This window comes from Haematobia irritans, chromosome 3, assembly GCF_050003625.1.
Source record: "Haematobia irritans isolate KBUSLIRL chromosome 3, ASM5000362v1, whole genome shotgun sequence".
In the NCBI taxonomy this organism is placed as follows: domain Eukaryota; kingdom Metazoa; phylum Arthropoda; class Insecta; order Diptera; family Muscidae; genus Haematobia; species Haematobia irritans.
In genome coordinates, this window is record NC_134399.1 from 37,630,904 (window position 1) to 37,644,442 (window position 13,539).

The following is a 13,539-nucleotide window of genomic DNA, read 5'->3' on the forward strand; positions in this document are numbered from 1 at the left end:
AAAAAAAAACATTATTACACACATTTATTATATTTATGGAATTTACATAGCCGAACTTACCATCACTGGGTCTTGGCCTTGGGGAAGTTTTCGATTTTGTAAAATTGATCGATGTGTTTGGGCCGTCTTCGGTATTTTCGCTTGGGACATTTGATAGTTTCGCAGTGGGCTTAATTGTAGATTTATTTTTCCTTAACTCTAATATACTATGCTTATTGCAGGGTCTACGCTTTTTGGATCCACAATAGTAACGATATTTCCGCTTTTTCGCCAATGACCAAACATAATCTCCAGAACAATCGAGCATGTGACGATATAAATCGAGGACACCATTACATTTGCGACCACATTTGGAGCACCCATTGCCTCCATAGATGCTATTGCCACTGACATGCGTGTTGGTTATAGTTGGCGATTGTGTTGTGTTTTGTAACTTCATATTCGATTTTACAACACTAGAAGTGGATGAACTGCTCGACTGAATACTGTGCGTAGGAGAAACAACAATAGTGTTACTCGCTATTAAACCCAAAGCTGTCGGTGGGGTAATTTTTGTATCAGCTTCACAGTCCTCTGTGCTACTGCTATTTTTAATACTAAGAGAGTTTGTTGTACAACTATTAAGCATGGATTGCAAACTATCCGAGGACTCTTCATTATTGGCAATTTCTCTAACCAATGTTTCATTCTTATGCCAAAAAAGCCTACGAGCAGCCCCCGTATAGATAAGATTACTGCTCCCCATATCATTAGCATATCGACTGAGTGCTTTCTTAGGCAGGAACAAATGTCGAAGTAGGTTTCCATTCAACAATTCGCGACCCACGACCTCATAATGGGTAGAAAGTATCTGAGAGTGTCGAAACATTTTGTGCTCTTCCAAGGATTTTAATTTTTCAAACTTTGCCCCGCAGCACATGCAGAGATAGCATCTAGGTCGAGCCCATTCACCGCTAAGGACAATATTCATGCGCTGCTTTCTAGACTCGGCACTTGGCAGTAAATTTAACATAGAAAGGAAGCTCTCATCGGCAAACGTTTGTGCCATGAAATTGTCCCCAGAATCTTCGGCGATTGGTTGAGCAGAGCCTATACCGAATTCGTCGTTTTCCAACTTAATAATGGCTTGCTCATTTTGCTCCAATATTATGTGTGGAAGAAGACGCATGTCTAATATCATATTAAGTTGGTCATTAAGCCGCTGCTTTTCCTCACGTGAAGGGTCACTAGGTAATTCTGTGATTGACCAGTTATCGTCGTCATTGGCCTGGCTTGTTTGTTGAGATTGCATTTCATGTTTTTGTCGCATTGTCAATTGTGTCCACATATCCAACTTGGATAGATCTCGCAAACCTAACATGGGATGTTTCATTTTCTTTACGATCTTTCCACCTTCGTTTACCAATTTGAACTTTTTAACACTGTCCCATTTCCACTTCCAAGAGTTTTTCGTATGCGGTCGACGAATTTTGGAGGAATTACCATCTCCTCCAAATTGCTCAGCAGTTAATAGCGTGGGAAATGCGGTTATTGCAGACAAACTTGTTGCTGCATGGATCTCACTTTCAGACGTTATAACTATGGGACTTTTAACTAGTGTACTACGTATTTGAGGTTGAATTGTATTGCGCATAGTAGTTGAATCAAGATATTGCAATGTATTTCCCATTATTTTTCCATCTAAGTGGAAAAGTAAATTATTCCGCACATTCGATACGACTTCCTTATAAAAATTATCATCAAAAACACATGAAAGTATATCGTTACGGGTCGGCACACGAAAAATCACATCTGATGAAGGATCGCCAGAAAGACCGCTGGCGGTTTTTAATGATTTTCCACGCAATTTTGGAGAACAAGTAGAAGAGGCCAATGACGAAGAGGTAGTAAGAGTGTGAGAATAGTTTGGTGATGGCTGGTGATTCTGTTCGGACTTCAGCAGCATTTCTGGAATTAACTTCTCCCTACGTAAGCGCACACCTTTACGATTATTCGGTAAACGATTTTGAGTAAGGCCCAAGCGGGATAGTATTGGTTCTTCTGCACCAATTACCGATGTATTTGGTGTAATGGGAGTAGTAATTTGTCCAGGAGTTATTGTAGAACTACTACCTACATTACTTGTAGTGGCACCTAATAACTTTTGAGATCGATGTTGTCGCCTTAATGAAACTTTATTTCTCTCGCCAACCAATGGCTTTTCGTTTGATACAGGAGAATCTGTGTCATTGTCCTTTGACTTGCTACTATTCTCGTCGAAGGCAAATGACAAACTTTTATGAACAATTTCCATATGCTTGGAAAGTTTCGCAATATTTTGGAATCGCATAATGCAAATTTTGCATCCAAAATATCTATCAGCATGAATGTCGGACAAATGCAAAAATAAAGCGCTCAAATCTGAAGCCGGTAACATGACTGATTGTGGAGAGCCTTTAGCTCTGGGGCAAAATGTGCATCCGGTAAAGATTTGGGACCCCAGAGCTGGCTTACGCTTTCTTGGCGTTTGTGTTTGCTGTAACTGAGAGTTGCGTCCGCTGCAACGACGATCTTGTTGCAAGCAATGAAACTTTTCCACATGTTTCAATTGCATTTTATGAGATGCGAACTTCTTATCGCAATATAAACATAGATTTTTTACTGTAGAAGTCGACTGTTTCGGTGTATTGCTATCGTCTTCATCTTCATCATCATTATCCAAAGATTCGTCGACATCATCATTTTCGCCAGTCGGTTTTGAATTTTTATCTTTTGTCAAATTTAGCTTTTGTAGAACATCGTGTATCCGCTCTAAAGGTAGGCTGCAAATAAGACTACCTTTAAATGACGATGGAAATTGTCCACCGTAATTTTGGCATATATCCTCAACTTCTCCGTCATCATCGTCGTCATCATCATCGCAGTCGTTCATATTTTTATTACTAGGCTGTCCATCTACCGTATCCGAAATTTTTTCTACATCGTCTATTTCGATTTTTATATCATCAATTAAAGCTTCATCTTTAATATTCGTCACATATTTAGCATCTTTTTGTTGTGTGGTCTTTTTCATTGCCAAAGACACTGGATTGAAAATTTTTCTCCGATTTGGTTTTTCCTCTATTTGTTTAAGACCATCAGATGCACTACGTAGGCCGAATCGAGACATGTTTCTAGTCTTTTTTTATATTTAAATGTAAAAATCTTACAAAATAAAAACGCATTCGGCAGCAACATCTGAAAATGACAGAAAAATGTTGACATTTATGAATTAAATTTATATCCATTTGTCTTTAAATTAAAATTAATAGCATTTAAATAGTGAATAAAATTGGACAAAAAATAACAATATTGCATGAAATAAAGCTAAAATAATGATTCAGAATTGGGAAAATAAAAATAATAAAAAATATTTAATAATAATATAAATAATAAACTTGCATGAGAAAACAGCTAAAAAAAACAGTTATTAGTATGACGTATAGTTTTATGGTAAGTAAATATGTTAATGGTGTTTATTTCCATACATGCATACATACAATTTTTCTTATAAACAATTATTGCATATAAGAAAAAAAAACTTATAAGCATATAACAGGTTGGCTGATAAGTCCCCGGTCTGACACATAGATGGCGTCGCCAGTATTAAATGCATATTATTTTTATATAGTACCAACCTTCAAATGATTCGTGTCAAAATTTGACGTCTGTAAGTCAATTAGTTTGTAAGATAGTGCGTCTTTTGTGAAGCAACTTTTCTTATTGTGAAAAAAATGAAAAAAGGGAATTTCGTGTTTTGATAAAATACTGTTTTCTGAAGGGAAAACTACGGTGGAAGCAAAAACTTGGCTTGATAATGAGTTTCCGGACTCTGCCCCAGGGAAATCAATAATAATTGATTGGTATGCAAAATTCAAGCATGGTGAAATTAGCACGGAGGACGGTGAACGCAGTGGACGCCCGAAAGAGGTGGTTACCGACGAAAACATCAAAAAAATCCACAAAATGATTTTGAATGACCGTAAAATGAAGTTGATCGAGATAGCAGAGGCCTTAAAGATATCAAAGGAACGTGTTGGTCATATCATTCATCAATATTTGGATATGCGGAAGCTCTGTGCAAAATGGGTGCCGCGCGAGCTCACATTTGACCAAAACCAACAACATGTTGATGATTCTGAGCGGTGTTTGCAGCTGTTAACTCGTAATACATCCGAGTTTTCCGTCGATATTTGACAATGGATGAAACATGGCTCCTCCACTACAATCCTGAGTCCAATCGACATTCGGCTGAGTGGACAGCGACCGGTGAACCGTCTCCGAAGCGTGGAAAGACTCAAAAGTCCGCTGGCAAAGTAATGGCCTCTGTTTTTTGGGATGCGCATGGAATAATTTTTATCGATTATCTTGAGAAGGGAAAAACCATCAACAGTGACTATTATATGGCGTTATTGGAGCGTTTGAAGGTCGAAATCGCGGCAAAACCACCCCATATGAAGAAGAAAAAAGTGTTGTTCCACCAAGACAACGCACCGTGCCACAAGTCATTGAGAACGATGGCAAAAATTCATGAATTGGGCTTCGAATTGCTTCCCCACCCACCGTATTCTCCAGATCTGGCCCCCAGCGACTTTTCTTGTTCTCAGACCTCAAAAGGATGCTCGCAGGGAAAAAATTTGGCTGCAATGAAGAGGTGATCGCCGAAACTGAGGCCTATTTTGAGGCAAAACCGAAGGAGTACTACCAAAATGATATCAAAAAATTGGAAGGTCGTTATAATCGTTGTATCGCTCTTGAAGGGAACTATGTTGAATAATAAAAAACGAATTTTGATCTCAGTTCCATGTGTTTTTCTTTGTTAGACCGGGGACTTATCAGCCAACCTGTTACATTTATATAAGAAATTTCTTTCTTATAGGAATATACTACACAAAAATCTCTTTTAGAAAGAAGTAACAAAATTTCCGTTTATAGTTTTAAAATATTTTTATTACAAAAAGGTAAAATTAATAACTTCAATCTGAAAAAATAGAATAAATTAAACTAAACTTAAAAAACTCAGTCAATATGTACTTTTTAAATGTGATTTTATAGCCTTTTGTGAAACCACTAGTTCGCTAACTGCTTAGCTATGATTTAAAACAATCTTAAAATAAAAAAAAAGTAACAAAGGATATTAAATCACTTCAATATAATAAAATAAACAAAACTAAAAATCTCGGCACATAAAAAATTCTTATAGAATCTTTTTATAATGGGATTTTGATCTGTGTGGTTCGTCCTTTTATAAGTTCTTTCCTATACACGCTTTTTTATATGAAAAATTGTTCGCACCAAAACACAGAAAAAAGAAATGGTGGTTTTGCTACAATTCCTTATATGTGATTTTTCTTATATGAGATGTGCTTATCCGTTACCTACTGTAGTACTATTAATATTACTACATTCAAAGTTATTTCATACTACCCTCAACGAAAATGTTACTAATTTAATTATTTTTATTAATAACATGAACCAAAAAACAGAAAACTATTTTATACAAATGAGGCACTACTAAATTCGAAATTAAATTCAGAAAGAAAAAAAAAATAATTACTAATTATTTAAAATTATTGACATATTTTGAACATTTGTAAATTGGTCAAGTCGCTGAAAAGAAAAGTTCAAATTAAGGAAATTACACGGTGGTGCAATGGTTAGCATGTCCGCCTTGCATTGATTGGGTTCGATTACAGCTTCAACCGAACACCAAAAAGTTGTTCAGCGATGGATTATCCCACCTCATTACTGCTGGTGACATTTCTGAGGGTTTCAAAGCTTCTCTCAGTGGTTTCACTGCAATGTGGAACGCCGTTCGGACTAGGCTATAAAAAGGAGGTCCCTTGTCATTGAGCTTAACATGGAATTAACATGGCAGCACTCAGAGATAAGAGAGAAGTTCGCCCATGTGGTATCATAATGGACTGAATAGTCTAAGTGAGCCTGATACATCGGGCTGCCACCTAACCTAAGGAAATTACATGGAACTGAGAATTTGTCTTTTTGAAAGTTCCAGATATGTATTGTTCTGAAATCAATGGATATCTTCATGGTTGTAGATGGTTTGTACAGGAAACCGGTTATGACTGCTGGTGACGGGGACGGCAATAACAATTTGCAGAACTGGGAGTGGCAGATATCAAGGCGCAAAGGGTAATAGTTGCATCTATAGATAAATAAATGCAGGGCAAAATTTCACGGAAGTCAATAAGATGTACATTTGTTACAGTAGCAGTTTTATGAAATTCAAAAAAGACCAGGAGATAACATTGGAACACATATTGCAAGAATTGAAGATATTGCAGAGCGGTTGAAGAATTTATTACCGAAAATTTGGTAATAACCAAAAACAATAGAAAAGGAAGATTGGAAAATGGGCGACGTCATATCAAAAGTTGCATTTACGGTGTTCGATACATACACGTTCGTTCATTATACCCTTCACCACTACTGTGGTACAGGGTATAATAAGTTTGTGCATTTGTATGTAACGCCAAGAAGGAAAAGTCTGAGACCCATCGTTTAGTATACCGATCGTCTTAGAATTAAATTCTGAGTCGATTTAGCGATGTCCGTCTGTCTGTCTGTCTGTCCGTCTGTCTGTCTGTTGATGTATTTTTGTGTGCAAAGTACAGCTCGCAGTTTTAGTCCGATTGTCCTAAAACTTGGTATAGGGTCCTGTTTCGGCTCAAAGACGATCCCTATTGATTTTGGAAAAAATCGGTTCAGATTTAGATATAGCTGCCATATATATTTTTCACCGATCTGGTGATAATTGGCGTGTATATCAACCGATCTTCCTCAAATTCCGTACATCCGAATATTTTATGAGTCTCGAAAAACTTGCAAAATATCATCCAAATCGGTTCAGATCTAGATATAGCCCCATATATAGCTTTCGCCCGATTTACACTCCTTTGTCCACAGAGGCCAATTTTTTGCTCCGATTTAGTTGAAATTTTGCACAGGGAGTAGAATTAGCATTATAGCTATGCGTGTCAAATTTGGTGGAAATCGGTTCAGATTTAGATATAGCTTCCATATATAGCTTTCGCCCGATTTACACTCATATGACCACAGAGGCCAATCTTTTACTCCGATTTAATTGAAATTTTGCACAGGGAGTAGAATAAGCATTGTAGCTATACGTGCCAAAATTGGTTGAAATCGGTTCAGATTTAGATATAGCTCCCATATATAGCTTTCGCCCGATTTACACTCATATGACCACAGAGGCTAATTTTTTGCTCCGATTTAGTTGAAATTTTGCACAGGGAGTATAATTAGCATTGTTGCTATGCGTGCCAAATTAGGTTGAAATCGGTTCAGATTTAGATATAGCTCCCATATATATGTTTTTCTGATTTCGACAAAAATGGTCAAAATACCAACATTTTCCTTGTAAAATCGCCACTGCTTAGTCGAAAAGTTGAAAAAATTACTCTAATTTTCTTAAACTTCTAATACATATACATCGAGCGACAAATCATAACTAAACTTTTGCGAAGTTTCCTTAAAATTGCTTCAGATTTAAATGTTTCCCATATTTTTTACTAACATTGTGTTCCACCCTAGTCCATCTTAAATTTTGAGTCTATAGATTTTGTAAAAGTCTATCATTTAAATTTTGAGTCTATAGATTTTGTAAAAGTCTATCAAATTCTGTCCAAATCGAGTGATATTTAAATGTATGTATTTGGGACAAACCTTTATATATAGCACCCAACACACTTGACAGATGTGATATGGTATCGAAAATTTAAATCTACAAAGTGGTGCAGGGTATAATATAGTCGGCCCCGCCCGACTTTAGACTTTCCTTACTTGTTTTTTATTTGCAATATTTTTTGTTAAAAACTCACAAATGATGTTAAATTTTGTGTAAATAATAATGAGAAACTTTTGACCGATTGTTCTACGTCATTCCCTGATATAAATTTCTTTTTATTCTTAGTTTAATTTGTGGAACAAAAAATCATAAGCGACACGTTTGCATCGAACGCCGTCAATGGTTTGATACCCTGCTGCCATTTTCCCATCTTCATCTTCCAAGGTTTTTGGTAATAACTAAGGTGCTTACGACGTTATATGCGGAAGATAAGCGCAATTTAAAAAATTTAACGAATCAGCTTATGTTTGTACCAATCGTGACAATATTGGGTCAAACACTTCCCAAATAAATGTTAAGTGGATAATAGATTCTGGTGCATCATAGCGCACATGAGATCAAATCGAAAATGGTTTTCCAATTTTAGATTTTTTAAAGAGTCCTAAAAAACAAAGAAATTGGAGACGGATCAACTTTAGATGCACTTTGATAAGGCAATATTGATGTTTTATTAGAAGGGCAACAAGGATACAGAGAAAAAATTGCTTAAAAGTTTTGTTCGTCTCAAATCTCAAGATAAATTTAATTTCCGCGACCTCATCCACGGATAAAATATATCAAATACAATCAAACATGGAAGTTTTCGAGTTTATTGAGGCAACGACAATCTTTTTGAATTGAATATGAAGAAGAGTTACAATTTTGTAGCAGATTCGGAAAATCAATCCACAGACAAGGAAAATTGCATACATATATACATTGCAAAGGAGAGACATATTGGAATTTATAGAGGCGTGATGTTTTGCAATGAAATGGATTTGTCAATTGAGAAAGAATAAACTGAGAACCTCATAGATGAGGTAAAAATAACTAACATATGGAACATTATGAAGAAATAAGGCCAAGTATTACGGATCAAGAGAGACAGTTTCGTCAAGATGAGGAACAAAATTTGGATATTGGAAATGGAAGATCTGAAGACATGACTGAAGCTGATGAAAACAGGAGTGATTTATTTACTGAAGCATAAACGTAAATACTCTATTGCCGAATGTACAAGATATAATTTGCGACAGAAGCCAAAGAAGAAGATAAGTATAAATTTAATATTTCTATCTGTAATAGGAGAGAACCATGGGCATATGAAGAAACTTTATTTTTATGAGCCAGCTTCCAGGATACGTGAACATACAAAGTTTGTATGCTTAAACGCAGCTTATATGGATTAAAGCAAGCTCCAAGGTTATTTAATGAAACATTTTGCACCATAATAAGCGATTTTGGAATGAAAGCAAGTGCTGTGGACTCTTACGTGTTTATCAAAAAATGTAGAAGAATCCAACATTATAATCACAATGTACGTCGACGGTGGAATATCAGTATACAATAATGAACAACTATCTAATGAACTACTAACACATTTGAAGATAAAATTTGAAATAAAAGAATGTTGGATAGACAAATTTCTTGGATTTCTAATTAAAATTTTAGAAAATGGTTCAATTTTTCTTTATTAAAAACAATACACTGAAGGTTTTGGAAAAATTTACTATGGCAAACTGTAATAGTGTTTCAACACGCATGGAAACAGGATTGGTAAAGAACAGTTTCCAAGAGAAAGTTAATGATGTATATCCTGATGTATAAGATCTGATGTATAATCTGATGAATAAGATCTTTCATATATCTATCAATTATAAGTCGCCCAGATCTTGCGTATGCCGTGCAATACTTAAGCAGATACATGCAAAATCCGTCAAAAATACATATAAATGGCGCCAAACTTATATTAAGATATTTGAAATGAACAACACGTTTTGGATTACTTTACTCAAGAAGCGATGAATGGAATCTTAAAGCTTATTCAGACTTAGATTTTGCAGGTGATATTGATGAACGAAAATCAACATCCGGCATGATTGCGGCCACCGAGGCTGTGAAACAAATATTATGGACAAAGCGATTTATGAAATAAATATCAAAAGAACTGTAAGAAAATTATCTATTGCTAGACAACCAGAGTACAATTAAATTAATTAAGTATTCTGAGTACCATAAACGATCTAAACACATTAATTTTAAGTACCATTTCATACGAGAAAAATATAGCAATGCTGAATTTGAACTCAATTAAGTACAAAATCTCTTACCAAATCGATTTATGAAGCTATAAAAAAATCGTTAAATGAAAACATTTGCCAAGTTAAGGTGGGTACTATCCCAGCAAAATCTAGGTAACCACATCTCATTACAATTGGCATTACCAGGAGTAAAGCTGTCATTACACGTTGCATTACATTGCGGTGAGTTATAATGACTAACTTTTAATGATAAAAATAAATACTTCTCGGTAATTTTTGAATTGTTATTCTCAATTTTTTTAGGCAGTTGGCTGTTAATCTATATATATAAATGAATGTGTGTTTGTATTTCCTCGATGCGCTCTTCTCAGGACGTCCGAGGTGGTTTATGGCTCAAAAAATATTTGCTCGGACAAAGGGGCGTTGTACCTCCTATACAAATCGCAAATAAAAACTCAATTATTTCGCTTCCTATTGCCTGTATTTCAACAAAATTTTGTTTGTCGCTTTGGTATGAATTTTCGAAGTTATGCTGCAAATATGGGCGGGATTGTACAAAGGGGCGTGGAACCTCTTATACAAATTAATAATAAAAACTCAATTAATTCTGCTCCTATTAACGGTATTTCAACAAAATTTGGTTTATCGGTTTGTTGTAAATTTTCGAACTTTTGCTGCAAACATGGGATTGGACAAAGATGCTAAAGGTAATATTTTTGCAACGAATCAAAATCATAACACTCAGTTTTCATCAAACATTTATAATAAGGCATTGGTTTCTATTGAGGACATATGCTTGACAATCGCTAACAAATCACTGTTACAATTAGGAATGGATGCGCCGAATAGATCTGCAAACGAACTTTTCGATCGTGATTTGCAACGAGAAACACACTTCAATATTGACGATTTGGTTACATTTGTTCAAACGAATTTTCTGAAATTGGTTCCAGAACAACGTATTGCGTATGACACAATTATGCATGCGATTACAAACCAAAGCGGAGGATTTTATTTCCTAGATGCGCCCGGAGGTACTGGCAAAACTTTTCTGATTTCATTAATTTTGGCAAGTATACGTTCACAACAAAATATTGTACTGGCAATTGCCTCATCTAGAATTGCGGCAACCCTTTTGGATGGTGGCTCGACAGCACATTCGGCACTGAAGTTGCCATTAAATATCCAAATCATATAGAAATCCAATCAAAGCTGAATACTTATTAAATCATCACTATCTTTGTTCTCCCATTTAATATGATACAATCGGAAAAATTGATGAAAAAAACGATGAATCGAATATAAAAACTGATTAGGAAATGGTCACCCCACCCATGTATTATGAGAAAAATATTATTTTTGAACCGTACACATGGAACATAATGCATAACAGATATATAATTTTCCATTAAATAACATGGTTGCGATAAACATGTTAGATTTTCGCCGTCCAAAAATAACATTTTGCTCTTGAAACGTGTTTCAGGTCATATACCTTCTCTACGTTTTAATTAAAAAAAAAGCTTAAACCAAACTCATTCACCACCCTATTGCAAATGACAATTACCACTGCGGAAACAATTGGATTTTATGTTCAGTGCATAACATACGATCAAAGTAAAACCAATGTATCCTTGGAGAAATATATTTGTATTATCGAAGAAAATGCTGCATCGTTTCTAAGATCCCAAGTTTTTGATAGTCATAGAGTGTACATGGTGTATATGTGCCAAATATATAAGAAAATATTTTTTGAATAATGGTGAGTATTATGTTCAGTTTTTTCATCACAACACTAATTTAAAACTACAAAAAATATATGAAGGCGACTCTATTTTTATCAAGTTTTGTCAAATTATGTATGGAAAAGATTCAAAGCGTTAATTGCGAAACATTTTACATTTCCAAATTAATTGATTCAAAAAAGTAACCGTGAAGATATTTAAAGTTTGCTTTGCTATTTTAAAACAAAAAAGGGATTAAAACACACACGCTAATACAAACCACTGCGGAAACAAGTGCATTTTATGCTCAGTAAATAACATGCGATCAAAATAAACCCAATGTGTCCTTTGAGAAATATTATTGTACTATCGAAGAAAATGGTGCATCGTATTTAAGATCGCAAGTTTTTGATAGTCACTGATCAAATACAATCTATTTTATGAATTATTGGTATTCACACAGAAAGTTTTGAGAAAGAAAAATAGTTCTACGACAAAATTTGCGGAACATATAGTATTCTGGAAACCTTTCTTTCGCCAGATAGCATACATTGCTTTGAAACACTAGGTTAGGTTAAAGTGGCAGCCCGATTTGATTCAGGCTCACTTAGACTATTCAGTCCACCGTGCTACTGAACCAGAATTTTTCGATTCATTCGCCATTAAAGGCATGATAAAAACAATCGCTCGATTTCATGATATTGCTAATATTATACTCAATATCTACCAATGGTCCAATATCTATGCAATATTTGGAAGCAACATTTCATGCATTCCTAATTTGTACTTTACGAACAGCATTACAATACAATGGTTCTAAATTACTTTTTTGCAGATACCAAACATTTTTCTTTTTAACCAAAATTGGTTCTAAGAAGCTGCCAAATACTACGCCCGAGGTATTTTATTATGAAAAGGAAACAAATTCCGCAATAATCTAAATATATTTTTTTTAGGAGTTATATTTTTATATTATTTTTTAATCCGACATATAAGTAAACAAAACCAATAGAAAACTGAAAATGTATTTGCAATACACAACCGAAGTAACTTACACACACAAGCAGCACCAAGAGACTGGCACAGGACACACAGGATGATTTTATGGCGAGGTACTAATACATAAACCAAGAGTCGTACTCAAGTTCTTTACGGCTAATTTTGCCTTTTCAAGAATTATTGTTCCCAAAACCGAATTGGAACCAAGTGACAACCAAGCAGTAACAGCTATAGCAACCAACATAATTATACATTTTTGTCCCGCATCATTTCACGAAATTTGTAATGCACTTGTATTTTATCTTATTGGAAAATTGGCGATTATTCACATTTATTATGTACATTAATGTATCGTTTTCTCCAAATATTGCAATTTTTTCTAAATTTCAAATTGTTTGTCTTCACCAAATCTGTTTAAGTGTATATTACTATTTGGCGTGACAAATGGACGCAGGGCGCATCCCATTTTCAGAAAGGAGATAATGTGTGAGCGAGTAAGCTACTTCAAGTATTTTTTTTTTTTTAAATATTCACTTCAAGCTTAAATCGACCTGGTATAAAGCTCACGAAAATCTATTTAATATGATTTATCTGCACCGCACGTATTTGTGTTTTAATGTATTTTTAAGCTATTATTTTTATAAACTATAGAGGTTGCGGCGAGTCGAACACGACAATAAGACTTCAACAAAAGTTCCTTGCGAGTGTTTTTCTAAGGGCTAGCGCCCACTTTTTAATTTAATTCATTTTTATGAAGACTTTTTGTTATTGCATGTGCTCTCCACTGTTAAAAGTGTTAAATACTTTATTATTTTTTAATATATTTTATTTTTCCATCTCTGAGTGAGAATTTATGTACTCGAAAACCTTCGTCAATTGTCGACTATCC

At 34.8% G+C, this 13,539-nt stretch overlaps 1 protein-coding gene across 1 annotated transcript in view; it reads right to left on the reverse strand.

Moving 5' to 3' along the window:
- LOC142227944 (uncharacterized) overlaps positions 1 to 13,516 on the reverse strand; it is a 29,654-nt gene extending 16,138 nt beyond the window's left edge. Inside the window, exons 1-2 of the mRNA XM_075298185.1 lie at positions 12,707 to 13,516; positions 61 to 3,216 (exon numbers count right to left, since the gene is read on the reverse strand). Coding sequence (XP_075154300.1) covers positions 61 to 3,148 — 3,088 coding nt within the window. The 5' untranslated portion in view covers positions 3,149 to 3,216; positions 12,707 to 13,516. The remainder of the gene's footprint in view (positions 1 to 60; positions 3,217 to 12,706) is intronic.
- Between the last annotated feature and the right edge of the window lie 23 nt (positions 13,517 to 13,539).